This window comes from Canis aureus, chromosome 30, assembly GCF_053574225.1.
Source record: "Canis aureus isolate CA01 chromosome 30, VMU_Caureus_v.1.0, whole genome shotgun sequence".
In the NCBI taxonomy this organism is placed as follows: domain Eukaryota; kingdom Metazoa; phylum Chordata; class Mammalia; order Carnivora; family Canidae; genus Canis; species Canis aureus.
The window spans coordinates 18,981,805-19,006,461 of NC_135640.1; the positions used below are offsets into that span (position 1 = coordinate 18,981,805).

General features: G+C 39.7%; 1 protein-coding gene and 1 long non-coding RNA gene across 43 annotated transcripts in view; one reads left to right on the forward strand and one right to left on the reverse strand.

Annotated features, from left to right (window-relative positions):
- The window catches only part of C30H21orf91 (chromosome 30 C21orf91 homolog), a 28,775-nt gene extending 20,510 nt beyond the window's left edge, over positions 1–8,265 (reverse strand). For 2 of the 6 annotated variants that reach the window (XM_077878852.1, XM_077878858.1), the window contains exons 1-2: positions 8,137–8,265; positions 7,087–7,220 (exon numbers count right to left, since the gene is read on the reverse strand). In XM_077878852.1, coding sequence (XP_077734978.1) covers positions 7,087–7,213 — 127 coding nt within the window. In that variant the 5' untranslated portion in view covers positions 7,214–7,220; positions 8,137–8,265. Of the gene's footprint in view, positions 1–7,086; positions 7,221–7,375; positions 7,493–7,639; positions 7,963–8,136 lie in introns of those variants that run through there. The other 4 variants (XM_077878855.1, XM_077878854.1, XM_077878856.1 and 1 more) reach the window with 4 other exon arrangements.
- LOC144301768 (uncharacterized) overlaps positions 1–10,921 on the forward strand; it is a 134,720-nt gene extending 123,799 nt beyond the window's left edge. For 36 of the 37 annotated variants that reach the window (XR_013368604.1, XR_013368603.1, XR_013368602.1 and 33 more), the window contains one exon: positions 6,959–7,649. This is a non-coding gene — a long non-coding RNA (uncharacterized LOC144301768). Of the gene's footprint in view, positions 1–6,958; positions 7,650–8,996 lie in introns of those variants that run through there. The other variant, XR_013368598.1, reaches the window with a different exon arrangement.
- Positions 10,922–24,657: the final 13,736 nt, after the last annotated feature.

The window sequence follows — 24,657 nt, forward strand, 5'->3', positions numbered from 1 at the left end:
AAGAAATCCATGCCCTCATGGAATTACAAATGGGGGGAGGGAAGCACATCAGACACACACACAGAAATAAACAATTATAAGAAGTGCTGTGAAGGGGGGGGGGTGCAGAGGGGAAAAGGGGGCAGTGAAAGGCAAGAAGGCTCCTTTGAGAAGTAAATTTTTAAGAATTAAGATACAAGTGGGTTCTCTCTGTAGAGATACCTTGCGTATATTTTAGCTAGGCATGTCAGTCTTTACCTTCTCCACACTTGACTGCCAACCCTGATATTTCTGGTACAGGGATGGAGGCAGAATTCGTTAATTTATTTATTCATTCATCATTCTGAAAAGAGATATGGATAGGGTTGGAATAATAGCTTAGATTCGGACATATAATCTGAAATACTCATGGACTACACAAGTAAAGATGTCTAAATATTAGTTGCTTGTGGATGTGTAGCTTGGGGGAAGAAGCAAGGAGGCAGGAGTTATTTTGCTACTTTGCATTATATAAAAGGTTCCGAAAGCCCACAGAATGAGGGTGAAAAGCCTAGGATAAAGTATACCAACATTTTAAAAAACAGAAAAACAAAAACCTATAAAGATTATCAGGACTAATCAGAAACATTAGGAAAACCACTAAGTAAATGGTATCATTATACAGGTACTGATCTACAATTTGAGCTCTTAAAAATATGACGAAGGTCAGAGAAATGTTCATTTCCCAGTGGTATAACAGCTCTGACATGAGACCTGATCTGAATCCCTTCTGTGTCGCTTATTATCAATGTGACTTTAAGGCACTTTTACTTGACCTCAGAGCCTTCATTTCGCTACATATAAATGGCACCACTACCACTTAACCTCTTAGTCCTGATGGGAGGGCTCTGTTAGCTACGGTAAATGTTTGATTATACTTAAAAAAATCAGTTGGCAAAGTGAGGCTTTCCAACCTTCCTAGGCATTTCTACAGGCACTTTAGCTATACATTGTGTCACTAAATGGGAGAAAAATAAATATTTATCATTTCCTATTTAAAACGTAGATGGGCAGATACCTCTAGCTGCACTGACAGACTAGTAATACCTGTAAGTAATTTGCCCAAGTTCTCCCAGTTAATAAATGGGAATTTGCATCCAGACAGTCTGGCTCTGGAGTGTCTGCCCCCCCCCCCCCCCCCCGGACTTTCTGGACCTTTGGAGCACATCATTGGAACCTGTGCTCTTAATCACTATGCTTCAGTTACTCTGCTGCTTTCTCTTGAGCATCAAGAACAAACAAATCTGAGCTCCGCTGCTTATTCTGCCAAGTACTCTTCTTGGAACAAATGGCAATGACTGGAGTTCGGCCTTTTGAATTTGATCCTGGCACACTGAACTCAAGATTAAGAAATACAAATATGAAATTGCTCTTCCTGGTCATATCTGAGAACCAGTATGACACAGAAACTTAGGTATCTTGCCAAGGACAGCCCACTAGTATGGAGAGGGTCAAGATGCAAGGCCAGGTCTGAGTCTAGGGCCCACAGGCTTAATCAATAGAGCAGAACTGGAGCAGTGGCAGATGTGTCCAGCTGTAGAAAAGCAATCTTCCCTTAAAGGTATGAGGGGGCAGCCTGGGTGGCTCAGCGGTTTAGCGCTGCCTTCAGCCCAGGGCGTGATCCTGGAGACCCGGGATCGAGTCCCATGTCGGGCTCCCTGCATTGAGCCTGCTTCTCCCTCTGCCTGTGTCTCTGCCTCTCTCTCTCTGTGTCTCCCATGAATAAAATCTTAAAAATAAATGCATAAATGTATGAGGAAGGTGGAATTACCACATTAGTCTATCATGAAGAGAATCCAGGAGAAAGGAGGAAGAGTTTTTCCAAGTTTACAATCTCTAACTTGCTTAATCACACAAGTTTCTGACAGGATAAAAAGTTGGGAGGGGTCTCTTTAAGAGCAGTTGCATTAATCATTACATTATATACTTCGATAGGTCAGAAACTTAAAAATTCTTACGGCTTTCTGTCAAGAAGTCCACGTGTGATCCGGCTACATGCCTATCCTCAGAATACAACCCTTCATTTTGCTAAAATCCCTTCTAGTTCTAATTCCGGGATTAGAAGAATCATCAGAGCTTACTTGTTGGTATTAGCTATAGCTCAAATAGCTGGTCTTCAACGTGGAATGACCTTTAATTACTAGAAAGGCCTCTCTGTGGCTGATTTTGCTTGGTGCCTACTCAATATCCTTTGTCCCTCTTTTTGTAAACACTGATTTTGTTTGGAGCATCTTCTCTTAAAGGGCAATGAAATGTGCAAGAAACTATTAGGTTGGAATTCAGGAAAAACTCCTTACAGATGACCTTGAAGATGGTTAAGTATGTGGTAAGAAGGTGGAATAGAAAAATAGAAACAGCTTGAGTCCTTCTGATCATGGAGCTATCACACCAACTCCAGATTCAAGTTATTTTTATATGGGAGATATAAATATCCATTTTATTTTACTTCACCATTGTTATCTGGATTTCCTGTTCTGTCCAGCCAGATCTCATTCCTAATGGATATACCTTCCCAACCAAAATCTGTGTATGATCTAAGCTTTAAATTCATCCTAGACTGTAGAATTAGAAAACTTCTCAAAGTTAAAAAGGGAAAGTGGGCAGTAACTAAAAGCTACCATAATTGGAACAGGGATAAGACTGGAACCTGGCTCCTCATAAATGGGTTGCCAGTTAAAGTCACAAATCTGCACTAGATGTTATTAACCTAGATTCAATTATTTTTCTTTTAAAATATTCTATAATTTAAACTTATCACCAGTCAAACCCACTTGCCACTTCCATCCCTCCCTACTTCTGTCCAAATAATAAGGTTTTACTGTTATAGCCATTTAAAAAGTATTCAGGTTTATTTAAAGTGTCATTAAAAAGGCAGTTAAGAAAAAAAAAATTAACCTTGTATATTTATATAATTTTATATATTTTTAAGTTTATATATTTAAGTATATCAAAGATAATCAAGTTAAAGTTCAGAAGTCACATTAAGTTTTAAGAGTACTCCCTCAGTTAACACCAATGTACGATGTTGGCAATTATGTGAAACAGTAGAAAGAGGCAAATGCCAGATTCAGTTAGCTATATATATATATATATATATGTATATACTCTCCCTATTACAAGGAGTCCTTTTACTTAAGTGGAAAGATGCTAGTATGTCAGAAGTAGGACAGAGGAAGAGCCTTTGACAGACTTTGAGTAGCAAATAACCAGTCTTAACACCCACACCAAATCAGGATTTAATACTGAGATTCAAACTGCTCCCTGATTATTAACCATGTGTACACTGTTTTGGTCAAAAACACAGAATCAAAGAAGAATGAGATCAAAAGCAAGCACTGAGTTCACCAAGTGCCTCAACCAAGAGAAAACACCTATAGACTTTTCTTGCTGAAAAGATTACCAAGGATCTGAATTTTGGACTGCTTCTAGAAAAGTTCCTAGAAAGTTCAACAAAATCAGGGGGAGAATGAAGACCGAGATGCACTAGTAAGCTTTAGTAATGCTTACTAATCAACCGTCAAGTTAGACTAAAACTTTGCTTGTCATAAGAGGAACCGATTCAGTCTTCTAAAAAAAATTTCTCTCTACAGGAAAAAAAGGAAGTCAATTATTAGAGGAAGGTAGGAATGCTCTAAGCATTATTTGCACAGTATTTTGGCACAAAATGAAAACAGATAGTATATAGTAACAGATCAGAGTCCTGGATCTTTGTCCTTTCTGGTTTCATTTCTGACTGTGTTACCTTTTACAACTAAGCTTCATTACTGTCTCCTGACTGCTCTGGGCTACCTTCCTCCCAGCTTCAATAGCTTAGGGAAAGGTAATAATTTCGTCACTAACTGTAGAAATTTTACCATAATGAACTATGATGCATATTAGAATATCTGATCATACATGCATAAAAGTTTATAATGTTTTATGACCAAGGATATGGGCCATGAATATTAGGAAGTTTATGTATCTGTCTTCCAATCCATAGGCAAGCTATTCTAATGGTGAATTACAGGTACAAAAAAAAAATCAATTTTATGAACACTTCAAAAGAACTGAATCCTCAAATTACATTTCTTAGTCCTTGAAGTATACAGGGAAGTATACAAAATGTAGGTACTATTTCCTTTTAATTACTGTAAAGCCACAGAAAAAAAGGCAATTTAAACCATGCTCAGAATACGAAATCTGACAAGATTTGGCTGCCTTTTGTTATTTCTTTCTTTTGTTTTCATTTTGTAAATATATGCATGTACACAGCTTTTAGACGAGGCCATTTAATTAGACCAGTTTTGATTTGACCTAATTAGCAACCTGTATACTAACCCCAAATATCTAAAATATTTTTATTTACTACAAATGTGTGGACTCAAAATTAGGTAAATTGCTATTATTCCTCAAGGGAATTTAACTGCTCTCTTAGCACAGCAAATAGAAGGATTTAGAGCAAATTTAGCAATTAGTAAACTAAGAAAGCAGGTAAGAGCAACATTACCCCATACTACAAAAAGTTATACCAAACTAGTAAACTTAAATGTCATATTTTTAAAAGTTCCTCTTACATCTTTTGTGTGTGTGTGTGTGTGTGTGTGTGTGTGTGTGTGGTCCTCTTACATTCTAACATTTATTGACTGGCATTGTGCTAACAGCTTTGTAGGGGAAAGAAACTTTAATACTGACACAAGTAAGAATATACCTTGTTAATTTTTTATGTCTATGATTACTTTATTATCACATTTTTCCCCCATTGACTTTAAAAAACCTGTATACTAATACAAAAGCCAAAATTTTGTGGAATTCAGAATTCTCATTCCCCTCCCTTTTCTCCTACAATAATCTTATGACATTAAATTAAAATGGTTATAAAAGACTAGCTTGTCACTGCAGTAAATATAAAAATGTATATATTTGGGAGAATGGACACCAAATAGAGATGAAAATTTAATTCTAAAATAATTTTTCTTTATGAAGGTTTAATTCGATTTTAAAATCTAAAATCTTGAGTGTACACAGTGCATAAAATGAAACAGTTCTAATTAAAATTGACAACTGTCCTTTAAGTTAAGCAAGTATTATTTCAACAGCATATGACTTCTGTTTATATATTAAGATAGATATTATCAGGGGCACTTGAGTGGCTTAGTGGGTTAAGTATGACTCGATTTCTGCTCAGGTCATGATCTCAGTCCTGAGATGGAGCCGGCTCTCAGCAGATGAGCTTGAGATTCTCTCTCTCCCTCTTCCTTCTGCTCCTCCTGCACTTCCCCACTCCCTGCTTGAGTATGCGCTCTATCTGGCTTTTTAAAAAATAGATATTATCAGAAATGAAATATTTACAAAAGTGGTACCTGAGTAATATTTGTATGTTCTCTGTGTAATGACAGAAAACCAGTTAAAAGGCGTATTTTAAAAAGGCTAGAAAAGCAATTATGGAAGTTTAGGGTTTCTGTGGAAAAATTCTATCACAGCATGATCACCACTAATGATGATTCTAGTATAAAGCGCTGGTTAGGTAAAGTTGGCTGATCCAATAACAGGGACAGCTAATGAAGATTCAGGGAAATGGGTTTCTAAGATTAGCCGTATCAAATAAAATAACTACTGACAATAGATAAACAAAATTAAGGTCCTATATACTGGAAAGAGATCACCAGACTTCAAACCCCAGCATGTCAATTATTGCTATGTGACTTCAAAACAGGCCTCTTAGGTCTCAAGGTTAGGTTCCATTACCTTTAAAATGCTAACAGAAGCCATCCCAGAGCTATTCTTAGCTAAATAAGGTAATCCATGCAAAGTACTTAGTACAGTGTCTGGCACCTAACAACAGTTATGGCCACTAGAGCAACCTTGAACAAACGGTCCTACTCTTTGGCCCCCAGTTTCCTTCAAAGTAAAATACAGGTTTGGGCTGGATCACTTCTAATGCCTTTGCTCATCCAAAATTACAATCTACTATGTAGAAGAATTAATATAAGCCAACTCTATTTTCAAAGAATATAAATTTAGATCTTTCACTGTAGCATGATTAAGGACATGGTAACTCAAATCTATAAAAGAATCATATTTTTTAAGTAGGCCCTTTTAAATCAGTTATAATCACCCCACTTATTAAAACCAAAACTATAAATATTCTATTTATCCCCAAGAAATCCTTGATTTTCCATCAATAAAATGTTCGGCAACTGCAATTCTTCCAGAGGAAAAATGGCAAAACTTTCATTACCAAAACTATCTTAAATGGAAAATGAGTATCATATAATTATAATTTTTTATTACAAGAATATAAGATTTTTTAGTTTGAGTCCTAAGTTTTTTTTTTGTTTTGTTTTTTAAATCAAGGTTTTACCATAACCTCAAGATTAAAGAAACATATCCCACATGTTTCTTGGGGGCAAACAATTAATGTCCATACACACATTAACTGTACATCAATCCAAACAAATAGTACACGATAACATTCTTTTTTTTAATATTTGGAGAACTCTTTTTCATATGCTTTCAGAGATACTATTAAGAAATGTAAAAAACCTTTTTTGGTTTTTAGAAATTATTAAAAGTGTGTGTGATCACTGGAAAGAAGTCATGTAAAAATCTAAAAATGTTTTTCCAGATAAGACAGCACTAGGGAAGAGTTTCTGGTTCACCTCAGTCAGGTACCAGCCTGGAAGGCCAAAGGATTTAAATTACATTTGCCCATCAACATAAATGTTTGGTCATGTTCTTAATACAAAAAGAACAAAAGCATCCACACAGGTCTGTTAAACGGGACAACTTAATAAGGTCTCAAACCAGAAAAGGCGTTTACCAGTCGATACTCATACTTTGTTTTTATGTTTAAGCAAAAATGGGGTTAGTACTGGGGAGTTTAAAAAAGGAAAAAAGATTTAAGTTCACAGTTGTGAGAACTTCAGCTTCGTTTCCATAAATCCTTATCTTTCTTTCACAGGTCTTCACGCGTCATACTGGGCGCAATTCCCAATCATTCAAGACATTTCATTTTACCTCGTACCTAGTTCAGCACAAGTCGTTTGTGTCACGTTCATGCCCTAAAATGAACCTACACTGTGTCCTTACCCTCGATGTTTAGCTCAAAACAAACGTGGCAGAAGGAGAGCGTTTCTTTGTCCGTTCCCAGTTTACAAACACTGCAAATGTTGTCATCGTTCAAATCAATGTTCACAAACTGCTCCTCTTCGTTCATAGTGCCCCTGTTGAGAGACGGAGAGGGAAAGTCAGGCCACTTCAAGAATTCCGACAGCGACAGCGGGGTAGGAACTAGGAACTCCTGGGAGAGGGAGGCTGTTAATCCCCTGCAGCGGACGCCTCAAGCGCGCATCGCCATGCTCGGACTTCGAGGTCTCACCTGCTCACCTGTACCGAGTAAAGACACCAGGCTGGCAGAACTTAAAGCCTCGCCACAGGCGTCACTGCGCCCAAGTGCCCGTCCTGATGCCGTGTTTCATGTGGCGGAGAAGGGGGCCTGAAGGAAAGCGGTTCGCGGGTCCCGCTCTGCGCCAGCGGGCCCGACCCCGACCCGGCCCCGACCCCGACCCGGCCCCGACCGCGACGGCTCAGCGGCGCTGCCGGGGGTCCCTCAACCTGCTTAACGCTCGTAAATGCAGGAAACCTGTTCGGGACACTGCTTCGCTAACTTCATGGTGGGAACCCCTGGGCGCGTTTCGCTAGCTCGACGGACGCAGGCTTCCTATCGGAGCGCAGCGGCAGGGGACGCACGTGGAGGCGCGAACCCGCGGGGACGGCGTCCCGGCAGCGTCCACAGCGCCCGAAGGCAGGCGGGCCGGGCAGCGAGGGCTCCCCCGTGCGGCTCGGGCACGGCCGGGGCCGGGGCCGGGGCCGGGGCGTCCGCGCCGGGCCGCGAGGCGCCTCGGGGTCCGCTCGCCCCGGGCTTCCTCCCACCCAGGAAGCCGGCGTCCGAGGGCCGAGGCAGCCGCGCAGCCCGGGACTCCGCGCCTCGGGGGTCGGGATGCCCGGCCCCGGACCGTGTCTCCGTCCGTCGGGGCGCCCCGCGCGGAGCCGGGCGGAGGGCCACGGGGCGCGGGGCTCAGGGCGCGGGGCTCGGGGCGCGGGGCGGGCGGGCCGGGGACCGGGGCGCGAGGGCTTTACCGTCGGCTCCGCGCGCCGCAGCAGCCGTTCCGCGCGGCTCGGGCTCCTCCACTATTGTTTCCGGCAGCAGCGGGGGCGGCCGCGGCCGAGGCGGCAGCGCGCGCCTGGCCCCGCCCCCCCCGCCGGTGCCATCCCGCCGAGGCTGCGGGGGGGAGGCGCGGGGAGGCGCGGAGCTGCGCGCGGGCCGGGCGGCCGGGGCTGCCCCCTCCCTCGCCGCCCGCACCCGCACCCGCGCCGCGGCCTCGGCTGGGACCTCCTCGGGATTCCGCGCCTCCCGGCCTGACCTCTCACGGTTCTCGGCAACGTGGCAGCCCGCGCGCCCCCCTCCGCGAGGCAAGTCGATGGAGCAGTCCGTGGCCACCTCCCCCTGGAGCGTAGTGGAAACTACTGCCCCCGGGTGGGGGCCGCAGGGGGCGGGGGCAGAAGGGGACGGAGGGATGGGAGAAGGGGACGGAGACGCGTGGGTAGGATTGTCTTTGAAATCCGTAGAACTGAAGCAGCAGCAGCACTGAACGTCGAGTTAGGCTCCAGCTGAAATATATCAATAAGAGAAAAGTTCCTATTTCAGGTTTCATAATTTAGGGACAATTTTGAAAACAGGAGCTGACTTTTTAGATGGGGCTCCCCTCCCCTATAATATGGTCCATTCCTTGCTTGCCCGCAGGGATAATCCCAGATATCCACCCCCCCCCCGCCCCGCGTCCCCCGCTTTTATTTTTAGGTCCCGCCCTGTTCTCAAAGTCTGTGGTACTTAGAATCTTTTGCCCACTTGGCTTGACAAGTTCAGCCATCCTTTTTTTTTTTTTTTTTTTTTAAGGTTATAGTCCACGCAGTACTTTCACTTACGTTTTCTGTTGTAGTGATCACGACCGCCCAGAGGGGAGAAACGGGAATGACTACCTCGGACTGCAGTCGAATAGAAACAGAACTGGGACTTGAACCCAAGGCTGCTGAGGCAAAATCACGGTTACTTGCAAGAGCATCCTAAGCACCTGTAACTGGTTGGTTACATCCACCAGTAGGAAGCGGGCTGGGTTGTCAGTGTGCATGTAACTGGGGGTAGGAATGGTCTGGGAAATTTCTAGACCAAATTGTCACCGGGATACGAACCGCTGATGCCTCAGAAAAGTGATCCAGGTTCTTGCTACCTAAAGTGCAGTAGAGGAACCAGCAACAGCAACATCCCCTGGTGGTGTGTTACGTACGAATGCAGAATCTCAGCTCTTTCACGAGACTCCCTGAGTCAAAACTTGCGTTTAAACAAGATCTTTAGGGGATTCCTATGCACACTGAAGTTTGAGAAGCATTAATTGGAATCGAATACTCTGCATTTGTGTCTGTCTGAATTTCTCAGTCTAGATAAGTATAACTAAAATGTCTTGCATCATGGATTCTACACATCTTTTCAATAAAATGCTCTGTAAAATCACTCATGCTTTCCTTGTGGTAAAAACACATTCTTTTCAATTCTCAGAGTTTTCTCTTTTTCTGTGGCATTTTGCCCTGTTAACTCTCCGTAAAACCCCCCACCCTTGTTGTTATTGTTTTGCAAATCAACAAATCCAGTCCTGATTTACAGAAATCAGATTTTTACATTTTAAAAGTACAATCGGTGAATTTTGACGAATGTATAAACTGTGTAACAACCACCCCAGTCATTTTATTGAGCATTTCCACAATCCGAAAATTCCCTTATGGCTCTTATGGCTCTCTGCAGTCAACCCTCCCCCCCCATCTAATTTATATCACTAAAGGCAAGTTTTGCTTCCCCTAGTACTTTGTATACATGGAATTAAGTGGTATGTATTCTTTTGTGATGGACTGCTTTCATTCAGCATGTTTTTGAGATTCATGGTGATGTTTTGCAGTAGTTCCTTTTCATTATTGAGTAATATCACACAATTTGTTACTCCCATGTGTTGTTTCTGGTTTTGGGACTATTATTGTAAAGCTGTTATGAATATTCATTTATGTCTTTTTGTGTACTCATGTTTTCTTTCTTGCGGGTAAACATCTAGGAATGGAATTGCTGAGTCATACGGTAAGTGCATATTTACTTTTAAAAGAAATTGCCAAAATGCTTTCCCAAGCAGTTATACCATTTTATGCAGTTAGTACTGTTATATCTTCTTGATGAATTAACCCTTTTGTCACTATGCAATTTTTCTTTTTATCTCTGGTAATAGTTCTTCTGAAATCTACTTTCTCTGATATCAATATAGCCACACCTGCTTTCTCATGATGAGTGTTGCCACGTGTATCTTTTCTTCTCTATTTATTTTCACCTCCCCTGTCTTTTAATTGTATCTTGCTTTTTAATTCAGTCTGACAATCTCTGTCTTTTAATTGGTGTGTTCGATCCATTTATGTTTAATGTAATTATTGATATATTGGGTTAAGTCTACCATTTTGCTATTTGTTTTCTATTTGTCCTATATGCTCTTTGTTCCTTTTACCTTTCTGCAGGGCTTCTTAGCTTAGTTGAGGTTTTATTTTTTATTTTTTATTTTTTGTTATTCTGTTTAGTATTTTGTCTCCTCATTTTATCTCCTCTATTACCTATATTTTATGTATGTATGGATGGATATATTTATGTATTTGGGAACTGGAAAACATCTACGGTTTAGTAGATTCATCTTTAACTTGTCACAATCTACCTGAAGTAAAATTATGCCACTTTATGTAAAATGTAAAAGGCTTACAAATACATTGTTTTTTTCTTAATAAGCTGTGTTTTAAATAAATTGAATAAGAGAATAAAATAACTTTTATATTTACCCACATATTTACTAATTTCAGTGTTCTTCATTCTTTTGGTTATATCCCATTACATTTTACTAGTATCATTTTCTTTTACCCAGAGAACTACCTTTATCATTTTTTCAAAGATTTATTTATTTATTTATGATAGACATAGAGAGAGAGAGAGAGAGAGGCAGAGACACAGGTGGAAGGAGAAGCAGGCTCATGCAGGGAGCCCGACACGGGACTCAATCCCGGGACTCCAGGATTGCGCCCTGGGCCAAAGGCAGGCGCTAAACTGCTAAGCCACCCAGGTATCCCCATACTACCTTTATCATTTTTTGTAGTGTTGCTTTGTTGGTAACAATTTCTTTCATCTCTCATTTGTCTGGGAATGTTTTTATTTTACCTCAGTTTTGAAGGAATCATTATGTATATATAGAATTCTAGGAAGATAGATTATTGTTCTTCAGCCTTTTAAAGATGTTCTGTGTTCCCTAGCATTGTATTGTTTCTTATGAGAAGTCAGCAGTACTTCTTAATTTTTGTGTGTATACTGTGTTCCCCGCACCTTGCCCTGTCTGCTTAAACTTTTCTCTTGATTGCCTCAGTCACTTTGATTATGATGTGTCTTGGTTGGGTTTCTTGTGTTTATCCTGCATGAGGCTTCTTTAATATGGGATTGATATTTTTTAGCAAAAGTAGAAAAAGAATTGTTTAACCTTCTCCTGTATTTTGGGATTGCAATTATGTATATATTAGATTGATTGGTATTATCCCAGAGATCACTAAGGCTCTGGTTATTTTATTCATCAACATTTTCTCTCTGTACTTCTGTTTTTACAGTTTCTTTTTACAAATCTCCAGGTTTACTGGCTGTTTTTTCTTCAGGTCTAACTTATGCTTATCTAGTGAAAATTTCATTTTCATTTTCATTTCAGATAATGCATTTTCAACAACAACAACAACAAAAATACTATTTAGTTCTCTCTGTTTAGTTTACATTTATTTCCTCAATGTCTTTATGTTTTTTCTTTAAAACATGGGTTATATTTTTAATAACTTTTAAAATCCTATTTCCTAGTTTTATTGTTTTTGTCACTGCTGCTTATTTATATTAATAGATTTTGGGGGCAGCTGGCTGGCTCATTCAGAAGATCATTTGACTCTTGATTATAGAGTAGTGAATTTGAGCCCCACCTTGAATGTAGAGATTACTAAAAAATAAAATAAAATGAAAAAATATATGTTAACATATTTCTCCCCTCCTGGATGTAAGTTATATTTTCCTGCACAATATCTGGAATGCCTTAATTGGATGCTGAACATGGTAAATGGGACATTGTTGAGTGCAGTAGATAGAATGGCTACCCAAAGATGTACACACCCTAATCCTTGCAGCCTATGAATACATATGTAACATATTAAAAGGGATTTTGCAGATATAATTAAGGTTACAGAATTGAGGATGAGGAGATTATCCCAGATTATTGGAGTAAACCCAGTCTAATCACATGAGCCCTTAAAAGCAAAGAACTTTCCCCAACTAAAGTCAGAGAGATATAGCAGATGGAGAAATGAAAGTGATTGGAAGTATGGGAAGGACTTTAGCCACTCTTGATCTAGGAGCAGAGACTGGATTTCAGCTGATAGCCAGCAAGAAAATGGGGACTTCAGTCCTAAAACTGCAAGGAACTGAATTCAGCTAACAAACTGAAAGGGTTTAGAAGTTTATTTCAAAACCCTGCTGACACCTTGATTTCAGCCTTGTGAGATTCTAGACAGAAGACTCTACTGAATTATACTACCTGGATTTTTTACCTACAGAACAATGTGATAATAAGTGGGTACAGTTTTAAGCCATTAAATTTATGTTAATTTGTTGTGGCAGCATTATAAAACTAATACATTGGATGTCTGGAATTTTAAAGATTGTTGGGCTTTGTTCTGAGAGGCTGGTTACTCTAATAGTGGATCAGCTTGATCGTTTGAGGCTTGTTTTTAAACTTTGTGAGGGTCCAGATTGTCCTTTTGTTTTAAAGATTTTCTAGTTCTTTCCTAAAGAATTTGGCATAGACTTTCTATCCTATGTCATGGGTCTTCATCAAGTTTCTATACCCTAATTGGATAAAACTCAAATGACTCCTTTGCTCTGTGAGTTCCAGTAGTCGTTCAGATTATAGTTTCCCAGCATTTTTTTTCCCCTCTGGTAGTTAATTTTTGTCCAGTGTCTTGGAGCCTCATCTTACACATGTACAGCTTTGCATTCAGTAAATTTAAAGGGTATTCTGAAATTCTTTCTGTGTAGTTCTTCCTTTCTAGCATTGCTTATTGCAAATTCCAGACATCTCCTACTCCACAAACTCAATCTTTGTCTACCTTGCTTTGCATCTCCCCATGGTGACCATGGTCCAGAGCTACCTCCACGCATAAAATTGGGGCAATTGTAGGGTTCATTTAACTTTTTTTATTTTCTATTTGTGGTCACATTTTTGTTTTCCTGTGTATCAGTGTTTAAAAATAGAGATTTCTGTATTTCCCCCAGTTTTCTAACTTTTACAGCTATTCTGGTATTCCTTACTCTATCCTGGCTACATTCCCTTATTTTGTCAGTGGATCCTTCTTTTGCCAAACAAGAGCTTCTTCACAGGATCTCTTTGCTTCCCATCTATGTTTTTCAGTTCACCCTTCACAGTCCATTCTGAAGTAAACATAGATGAAATCCTCTTCCCAAAAACTTGTCATGACTTCCTGACTTTCTCATAACAGTAGTACATAAATCTATTTAGCATTTAGCTGGTTATAGTGGGCTTCCCAGTTTACCATCTTATTTGAATAAAATCTGACTTATTTACTTGGATAGTCAAGGATTTTATCTTTAACTGCAATCCTTTTTTTTTTTTTTATTTTATTTATTTATTCATGAGAGACACATAGAGAGAGGCAGAGACACAGGCAGAAGGAGAAGCAGGCTCCCTGCAGAGAGCCTGATGTGGGACTTGAGCCCAGGACCCCGGGATCACGCCCTGAGCAGAAGGCAAGACACTCAACCACTGAGCCACCCACGTGCCCTAACTGCAATCCTTTCAACTCTGGTAACTCAATAGAGTGTGCAAAAATGTGTTATAATCTGTTAGGTAATATAGAAAGACCAGTTGAATAATTGAAACAGATATTACCTTGATTTCAGGTTATAGCACTTAGGAATTCTTTCAAATACAAGTAACAGAAAACCTGATTAACAGTATCTGAATCAAGTAAGGTTTTATTTGTTTCACAGAACAAAATCAGAGGAACCAACTGCTGGCAGTTGTTCACTGGCTGGTTGTTGTCAAGACTATCCTCTCTGCAACTATTCTGGCTTTCCTCTGAAGAGTGCAGAATGGCTGCCCTACGATTAGGTAACATATTTGCTAACAGCAAGAAGACAGTGATGGAAGGGGTAGGAGAATTTGGAGGGGAACCTGCCTATTTCATTTTTGCAAGAAAGAAAAAGCTTTCCTGAGAAACCCTGGCAGATTTCTGGTTATGTCTGATCACTGGAACTTACATGACAACAATGGATTCCAGGAAAGTGAGTATTTAGATTTTTCAGCCTCAGTGACAGAGAAGGCAATGAGGAAAGATGAATAAACCAAATATGACTGCTAGAGAGTTTACATACTTTTCTAAAAATTGCTTTTATATGTGGGACGATGAAAATAATCCTTACTTATCATTCAAATGGATGTCTGTTACAAAAAAATTCTCTTATCTTGGGCAGCCCGGGTGGCTCAGCAGTTTAGTTCCACCTTCAGCCCAAGACCTGATCCTGGAGCCCTGGGATCGAGTCCCATGTCAGGCTCCCCGCAGGGAGCCTGCTTCTCTCTCCGCCTGTATCTCTGCCTCTCTCTCTCTCTCTCTCTCTCTGTGTGTGTGTCTCTCTCATGAATAAATAAATAAAATCTTAAAAAAAATTTTCTTATCTTCTCATTTTTCTGAATCCCCACAACTCTTATTTATGCCATTACTATTTTTGGTATTTTTTCAGACATTGTTCCATATCAAAGTAAAGGATTCAGTATACTTAGTATACCTACCCAGTCATCTCTCACCCTCTGTCTGTGCTTCTCTTCACATGTTATTTCTTTCTCAGCTGTTAGAGATGTGCTTCATCGATTTAGCCTGGAAGATGGGTGCATGCTGCCAATGGCTTAGAGCCCTTTAATACCGTGACTCCGAAGGTACCAGAAATTCAAGATATATGCATGATTTATTACATTATTATTTCCACTTCTTCATACATTCTACCATGTGACCTTATAATTCACTACATTGGACAGAATATATTTTTCCACTCCAACGGAATGTTAACAAACATGACATGAGCAGAGACCTTAAATGTGCATCTCTGGTTTGGCTGGGCTTCTTGTGCCTCTGCCACATGTCACAAGAATTTCACTAAGATGATTGCTGGTCCAGACCAGGGCTTAATCTGCAGCCCAAAGCTAGGTAGTCCCAGTGACCCGTAGACCCAGGGTAGATGTTTGTTGCTGTCAGCACTGAGTTGTGGTTTTGTTTTGTTATACAGCATATTGCAGTGATAGCTGTTAATACAGTGGGATTCTAAATGGCCAAATTTAACTCACATGCTTATTCCCAAATTAGTTACGGTAGCTAGTAATATAATTGGCCAGGTTTAGATTACATTCCACCTCTCTCCTCCCTTATATCCACCCAAATAACTGAGTGGGCTCAGGGGTGGGGCTATCGGTGTTAAAATTTGATTCTATGATATGAGAGAAAGGTTACTCCAAAAGAAAGTGGTTGCTGTTCTCAGAAGAGGAGAGTTGATTTGAAAACATTATGAACAGGCAAAAACTGTCATAAACCACCCTGGTGCTCTATACTTTAGTCTTCACTGCTAAATTTTAAGCTGGTCGTGTGCAGGAATTGTGCCTTACTCATATTTACTTCAGCACTTAAAGTATCTTAGCAAATATCTTATATGAGTTAAGATTAGGTTTCACCCCAAGTAGCATAAAAACCCCAACAGGGGTTCCTTGGTGGCTCAGTGGTTGAGTGTCTGCTTTTGGCTCAGGTTGTGATCCAGGGGTCCTGGGATGGAGTCCCACATCGGGCTCCCCAGAGACGGCCTGCTTCTCCCTCTGCCTATGTCTCTGCCTCTCCCTGTGTGTCTCTAATAAATAAATAAATCTTAAAAAACAACAACAACAACAACAACAGTGACTACATTAAAGTCTAGAGGTGGACTGCTCAGAGCAAGTGTGGAGGCTCAGATTCATCAAGTCCTCAGGCATTCATGCAACTTCCAACTTTCTTCTTGGTCATCCCTAGGAGGTGAGTCTCATCTTTGTGCGCAGGTTCTTTCATTGGAACCACGTTCTAAGCAGCAGGATGGAGGAAGGTGAGAGGGCAGAGCAAGAATACACACCAGTTGTTTTCTAGAAACATCTCTCAGAAGTTGCCACACATTTCTAGTTACCTCTCACCCTTATGGTGGGAAGAGCCTAGCTGAAAGGGAAACTTGAAGATCAGGTCTTTCTTCCAGCATCTGTGTGTGTGCCCAGCTAAAATCCAGGGCTTCTAAAAGAGGGAGCAGGAATATTGGAGTGGGCAACAAGCAATCTCTGCTACAGTGCTCAATAAAATATTTGTTCTCTGATAGTGTGAGTGGATGAATCACATATTAAATATTAAAATTGGTTAATAAACACTGAAGAGTAAATTTTCATCCTTAGATGCAATCAATGCAGGCTTAAAATATTTGAGGTTAACATGCCTATTTAAACTATTTCATTTTTAGGAAGCAAGAAAGCAAAAGTTGATGATTTGCTTTAGAATTCTTTTTGCTTTGTGCTCAACTTGTATGGTGTGGCAGGCTTATTTCAGTTTTGTTGATCCATTTTCTAAAAGCCTAATCCTTATAGTATTCCAGACAAAATCTAGTGCTGCTCTATTGGAATCCTTAACTCTAAAGAAAATGTCTCTCTTAAAATTATGTCTTCTCTTAAGCTTAGGCAAGCATCCCTTTGAAAGTTTGGGATACAAATATTTGCATTAAAGGGATTTACCACCTATAGTTTCAGTAATGCTGACATTATGGGTTAGCTGTCTGCTGATCCATTGTCCTGTTGTGCAAGCAGAACAAACCAAACCTATTTTCCAGTCTGTGGATAAATTCACTGTTGGCATTGCTGGGAGGAAGTTGGGAGTTAACTACCAAGCTATTGATTTTTTTTCACTGTGGGCCAAATCCAGTCTTTAGTAATGTACACAGTTCCCACTGTTAAATTCAAGGTGATAAAAGGAAAGTTGGGGATTGATGTCTGAAGTTAGAGAAGAGTCTGTTTCATAAAATTTTATTAGAGGTTTATTTTTATATTTCATTGTATAAATATCAGATGACTGAGTGTGGAATACTCCAGCTAGCAATTGAAATCCAGACATATTTCTGAGTTAACTATTGGTGTGCCTATTGAGTTAGATATAAAATTTAAAATTTCAGAATTTTACACTAAATTTTCATATTTTTAAAAAAGATTTTATTTATTTATTCATAAGGGATACACAGAGAGAAGCAGAGACATAGGTAGAGAGAGAGCAGGCTCCTTGCAAGGAGCCTGATGTGGGACTTGATTCCAGGACTCCAGGATCACACCCTGAGCTGAAAGGCAGACGCTCAACTGCTGAGCCACATAGGTGTCCCCATAATTTTCTTTAATTCCAAAAGATTTGTTGATGAGAGATGATAGCAATAAGGGTAAGTGAGAAAGAATACAACTTTTTGTGTTTTGAATTTCTGTTAAATGTGGTACTTTTTCATAAAAGTTTAAACATTTTATTTTATTTATTTTTTAAAGATTATATTTATTAGGAAGAGAAAGAGTGCACATGCACGGGGAGGGGTGGAGGGAGAAGCAGACTCCCTGCTGAGCAGAGAGCCTGGTACAGGGCTAGATTTCAGGACCCTGAGATCATGACCTGAGCCGAAGACACTTTTCTGACTGAGCCACCCATGTGCCCAACTAATTAAACATTTAAAATATTTTTTCAATCAATCATTAATTGAACACATTTTTATTAAATGCTCATTGTATGTGAGATATTATGCCAGGTATTAATTATACAGTAGAAAGCAAAACAGTCTCTTCTCCTGAGATATTTGTTACCTGGTGGAAGAGACAGGCATTAAGTGATTGCTTTTGGAATAGAGTTTTTAATGGCATTGAAATACATTTGCGTTTTAATTGCTGTTAGAGGGTAAAGATGTCTGAGTACCACATTGGCAAATAATGTTTGTCTGTTTTTTTCTTCCATTATTCTATATCTTACATGTTTAGTAATGATTCATTTATCTATAATCTGTAGGAAGTGAGGGGTTCCACCATAGTTTTTTTTTCCCCAAATAACTGATAGGTAATGGTTTCAAAACTTAAGAAGTTTTAGCTATTTTGAAAGAAAGCTACAATAGCCTGAATGTTTATGTCCTTCCAAAATTTATGTGCTGAATCCTAACCACCAATGTGATCATATTAGGAGGAGAAGCCTGAGGTGAGGTGAAGTGAGGTGAAGCCTCATGAACCAAGCATTAGTGTCCTTATAAAAGAGATCCTAGAGTGCTCTCTTCCCCTTCTGCTACACAAGGACAAAGCAAAAAGATGTATATGAACTGGGAAGTGGGCTCTAACCAGACACCGAATCTACCAGCACCTTCATCTTAGCTTCCAACCTCCAGAACCATGAAAATAAGTCTGGGTTGTTTATAACCCACCTATTTAGTATGCTGTGATAGTATCCCAAACTAAGACAAAAGGTTTCTGAAGTGAATTATATTCTTTTTTGCCATCTTAAAATATACAGAAGATAATTTCTGCATTAGCCAGGGAGTTCAATTTCTGTGTCAGAGTACACTAAGCTGTTGTAAAAATAGACTTAGAAAAATCAGTGACTTAAGGAACAAGTAATAGTCAAGGGTGCTCTAGCAGCTCTCTTCCACTCTCTTCCACTCTCTTCGGTGTTGATTCAAGGACCGGATTTTTCCATCTTGTGACTCCTTCATCCTTTAGGATCTTGTCATCAGGTGCACTGTCAAGGCTTGTTCACCATGTCCGGGTCTCAGCCAGCGGCAAGGGGAACAGTGCGGAAGAGGCACAACTCTACCACAGGCCCCCATCCTGAAAAGGCAGGCACATACCACATTTACTCCTGCATCGTTGCTGAGAATTTAGTGTCACGGTTGCATCAGTCTGCGAGGGAGACTGGAAGTAACCTAATGTGTGCCTAGGAGTAAGGGGTGGATGACTCCAGGCGGGCTGCTGGGTCCCTCAGCCTGCACCTCTATGTATACCCTTCTCACATGCATCCTTTCTCCAAGCAAGACACACAGAGCATGCTCACCCCTCCCTAAGGGAGACAACGCAGGAGACCATCCAGCTGCCGTATTTAGCTCCAACCCCACGACTCCTGGGTGCTGTTCTGTCATTTCACTCAGGTCCAGATGTCGCTCAGGCGGACCAGAAAATTAAAACTTCCATTCAGAACAGAGAAGAATGAGAAACAGTGGCCACTGGTTCCTAGTGCTGGTGGGGATCAGCGGGGCAGGAGTCTCAGACACCTCTGCTGATCATGGATGGGGCCCTCAGTTGGATCCTGTTTCTGCTCTCTGGAAGAGAATTCTTGTCCATTGCTGCCTGCGGCCCCCTGCTCTGGTCCCTGATGAGCTTACTTTGTCTATCATTTTTGTTGGTCATGTCCAAAATTGGCATTGGGAATGTGTTCTCCCTGGGGGCTGCATGTAGTTTGCAGGTGGCTGATTGTAGGTTGTTCTAAGCTTCAAAGAGTCACATGGCTCCTTGGTTCTTAGGCTCATAGATTCTTTTTTTTTTTTTTAATTTTTTTCTTTATTTATTTATGATAGTCACAGAGAGAGAGAGAGGCAGAGACACAGGCAGAGGGAGAAGCAGGCTCCATGCACCAGGAGCCCGATGTGGGATTCGATCCCGGGTCTCCAGGATCGCGCCCTGGGCCAAAGGCAGGTGCCAAACCACTGCACCACCCAGGGATCCCTCATAGATTCTTTAACAACACGATTTCCTCGATTTTAGTAAGCTCCTACTTTATTTGCTTCCTATATGTCTATAAGTACAACCCCCAATTTTTTTTCTTTTTTTTAAAGCACTTTTTTTTATGTGGGCTCCACACCCAGTATAGAGCCTAATGCGGGGCTTGAACTCAACACCCTGAGATCTCAGTCACCCTTATCTCAATCACTCTGAAATAATGATTAACTGACTGAGCTACACAGGTACCCTCCAAATTTTTCTGAATATATATATATTTTGCACAGTACTTCAGTTTTTGCTTTCCTGCTCTACCTCCAATATGTTCTTTCATTTTGGTGGCAGTTATCTTGAGGCCATTTGAAAAATTAGGCAGGCCTGGAAAGGTAACAATCTGACCTTTTGCCATTTAGGATCCAGAATCAGTCAGTGATTCAGGCCAGGGGCCTTAATCTTTTCTTTTTCACGTTTAAATCATTGTCTCTTTCTCAAATGGCCTTTTCTGATCACCCTATTTAAATCTTCCATCCAGTCCCACTCACTTTACACTGATCTTACACAAAAACACCTTATTACTTCCATATATATATGAAATATGTACATATATGATACGTGTCTTATTGTCATTTTTATTGTTTATTGTCTATTTTATGTAAATTTTATGTAAATTTCATGAGGTTTGGAAGTTGTATTTTTTTCTATGCTGTATGTATTTTTTTCTATGATGTATGTATGATGAATTTCAGGGATGGAGAATAGTGTCTGTTTGCCACATAGTAGGTGCTCAACAAATATTTGTTCAATGAGTGAATGAATGAATGGATGATTTGAGAGTATTCAAACTTTTTAAGATCTTCCATATATCATGCTGTTAGTGAGCTCTGCAAATACTGGAGATTACAGCCATTTCTTCCTCTAACATGTAAACAGAATTGTCATTTTGTTGATTTAGTAGAGTAGGGCAAGGAGGACACATCTTTGTTCTCTGTTCTCTAGCCATAGAGATTCTATGCCAGTTGTGGAAATTCCATTCTTCTTTGTTCAGTCCTAACAATAGACAAGTGACCCAGTCTTGGCTTAGTGAGAGGTAAGCAAAAGTGTGTTAAGATGGAGAACCTCTGGAAAGAAAAAAAATCGATTCTTTCCTGCTCACTCTTTCTTTCTGCTTTGGTTGTTTCTTATTCTTGTGATGGTGTGATGTTAAGGCTTTAGCCATCTTGTGACCATGAAGGCGGACATCACTGACATACTGACGTTAGAAGATGGAAAGACAGAAAAGAACCTGGATCCATATGACATAATTGAATGACTTCCTTTTAAAGTGATACAATAAGTATCTATCTTATTTAATCCATTTTTTGGTCTGCTATTCTGTTGTTTCTCGTAGCTGATAACATCCCGGTAGAGTAACAGTATTTTTAGTAGCCACTCAGACTAATTGGCCACCATACTGCTACTCATTTAACCATTTGTCCATTTGCTCATTAAGTGTATGATATACCAGGCTATATGCAAAACCTAGAGTAAGAAGATTGATAAGATACAGCTCATGCATATCCTCCAGGAATTGACAATAGGGGTACAAAGAGTCATATAAAGAGCCTCTGAGTTATGATTATTCAATTTAAGATTTTTTGTACTTTATGAAGGTATGAAAGAGAAATGGTATTCAGTAGAAGCCATACTTTGAATTCTGAATTTTGATCTTTTCTGGGGCTAGTGATATGTGGTGCCATACTGTGTCATGACACTGGGCAGTAGCAGTCGCTGTGGCTCCTAGTCAGCCACGTTGTTGCCAGGGTAAAGAACAACAGAACAACAGATACACTTAAACCACTTTGTACTCATATAATCATTCTGTTTTTCACTTTCAGTATACTAGTCAATAAATTTCATAAGACACTCTTTGTTATTACTGTAGTATAAAATAAATACAGTGTACTATAAAATACATTTTGTGTTAGATGATTTTGCCCAACTGTAGGGCAATTTAAGTGTTCTGAGTAGTTTAAGGTAGGCCAGGCTAAGCTATGATGTTTGGTAGGTTCGATTTATTCAGTGTATTTTCAACTTAAGATATTTTTAATTTACACTGAATGGGTTTATAGGGATATAATCCCATTGTGAGTAGAGGATCTGTATGTAGAGCACTGTTATCACAGAGCAAATGTTTATTAACGCTCAAGTTCACTATAACTAGTAGAATTGGATACTCTCCTGAGTAGACAAACATGGGTAGAGATAGTCTATCCTATCATCTTTGCATGTCCACGTGGATTTTACTCTCAGTCACCATTTGAGGGAGGCTTGCTTTTTTCTATTGCCAAAGAAGGAGTAGCTCCAATGTAGGCAATTTTGGCCATATTATTTATTTCCTTTTTTTTTTTTTTTTCCGACATGAACTCATTGGTGGAGAAGATTATAGAGTTAAGTAATCAGATGGAATAGTGGGTATCACTATAGTGGAATAGTTTGCCTCTTTCTCCTCCATGTCCACCAATGGGTCCTTCTTAAACACCCAGGAGGATGGAGCTGACTGTGGTTACAGTGTGTAGTGAGCTTAAGTATGCTGCTTGCTACAGACTATTGGGAAAATTTTCATGTATGCTTAGAGAATAATTTAGAATTATGATGTTAGATATTTCAGTTTAATCACTTGGAAAACTATAGTGTTTTGTTTTGTTTTTGTCTACAGAAACAAAACAAAAAAGCTTTGCAGCTTTATCATCTGAAGCTAGCTATCTAGTCATTGATATATTGAACCTTTTTTTTTGCAAAGCCATTCAGTGTGCAAATGATAATGTTAATTGCCAAATGAGGATGTGGGCTCTAAACCTAGAGCTCAGTAAGGAAGTTGACTGTATCCAGCTCTTTTTCATAATTAAAGTTCAAATGACAAATGCTTGCATGCTTGGGATGAATCCTAACCTCTCTAAAGTGCATTATATAATATTAGGCTCACTGGCTTACATTTTATGTTAGGCTCGTTAAGAGTTTATGTTGGAAAAAAAAGCTTATATCACAAACACAAGAAAAGGTAGAAACTCAGGGTAGTACACTGATTTCTGACAGATTTAATAGATTAATATCTATGACCAGGGAAACTATTCAGGAGCTACTCTTAGTTTATTTATTTAAAGTTTATGCCAAGTACCTTTAAAAAAAAAAAGCTTTATTTATTTATTCATGAGAGACACACAGAGAGAGGCAGAGACATAGGCAGAGGGAGAAGCAGGGCCCCTGTGGGGAACCTGGTGTGGGACTCAATCCTGGGACCCTGGGATCATGACCTGAGCCAAAGGCAGATGCTCAACTGCTGAGCCACCTAGGCATCTCTATACCAAGTACCTTTAAATCTAAGAATCTTTACCTTTTTCTCTCTGCTTTAGACTGTTTTCGGGATTTCCATTCTTTATTCCTGTCTACTCTGGGGTCACTGACTTCTCTAATAGTATTTGATGGTTTTCTTTGTTTGCTTTGTGTTGTGAAGTGTAATAGCCAGCTGTATTTAGCCAAATGTAGAAGAGAGATTATAATTTTCATTTGTGATATATGTAAACTTGTTATTTAAAAAAGAGGAACCATTTATGCATGTACCTGTGAAGAAAATAAAAAATGGAGGATATAAAAAATGTCAGAGGTAGTAAAGCCAGCAACTATGCCTGAGCCAAAGTGTATTTTGATTTTTATAATGCCTTTCATCTAAGGAGGTCAAAGTATTTCATGTATTATTTTATGTTTGTGACACTCCTGCCATCTCTATATTGTGGCATTGAAGAGTGACTGTCCATGGAACAGAAGAAATGGGAATGACTTCATGAACAATGAATTTCCCATAAGCATGAGAGACATATTTATTCCATATATGGTGTCCTGTGTTGTGAACTGAGTTATTGCAGTGTCCACCAGGGTGGTCTCTAAACATTCTGACTCACAAGACTTCCATAGGGTATACCAGGCATCAGATTCATTTAGAGGAAATATGGGCCAGGAAATGAAACTTGCTAGAAGGGCGGCATTTAGCACCACTCTTCAGTAAGACTTCTTGCAGCACTCCTCACACCAATCAAGGAACATAAATTCCCGAGTCCTTGCAAGGGGCCTGCCAGGTTATGAGAATGATCACACTCAGGAAGCCCAAAGCTATGAATTCCCACAAAATATTTATGGTTCATATATAGTTTCTCTCCTCCTAGATGCAATTTGTCATTTTTTATCATAAGAAGTATTGCTTAGTAGTACCACTTCCATTCTACCTTTTTCAGATTTCCAGAGAAACAATGTTCTAAAGTTAACCCAAAGTCAAGTTTGTTCATAAAGGACAAAAGGTTTTGTTAATGCTTTACCCACAGTTATGCAACCTCTTTTGTATTAAGACTAGGTTGGATGCTTAGCAGATATCCATCACTAATCGAGTGATACACTTTCCCTGGTCCTGGAGAAGATGGAGTGGGTTATATTTAATTTTATAGCAAAGGAAATATTTTTCAACTTTGTTATTTTATAAATAAAATCTTCTTATACTATATTCTGTATTTACAACTATGGGTAGAGATAGAATTAACTTTTGGCACATGCCAATAGCACAGATCTAACAGGGGAGAACACAGCCCCACTGTTGGGATTCCTACCAAGTTAAAATGTTGTAATCCAGAAGGTAACCACTTCTATCACATAATCTGACTCTCTACTTGCATCTAAAAGAGTACAGGCAAGG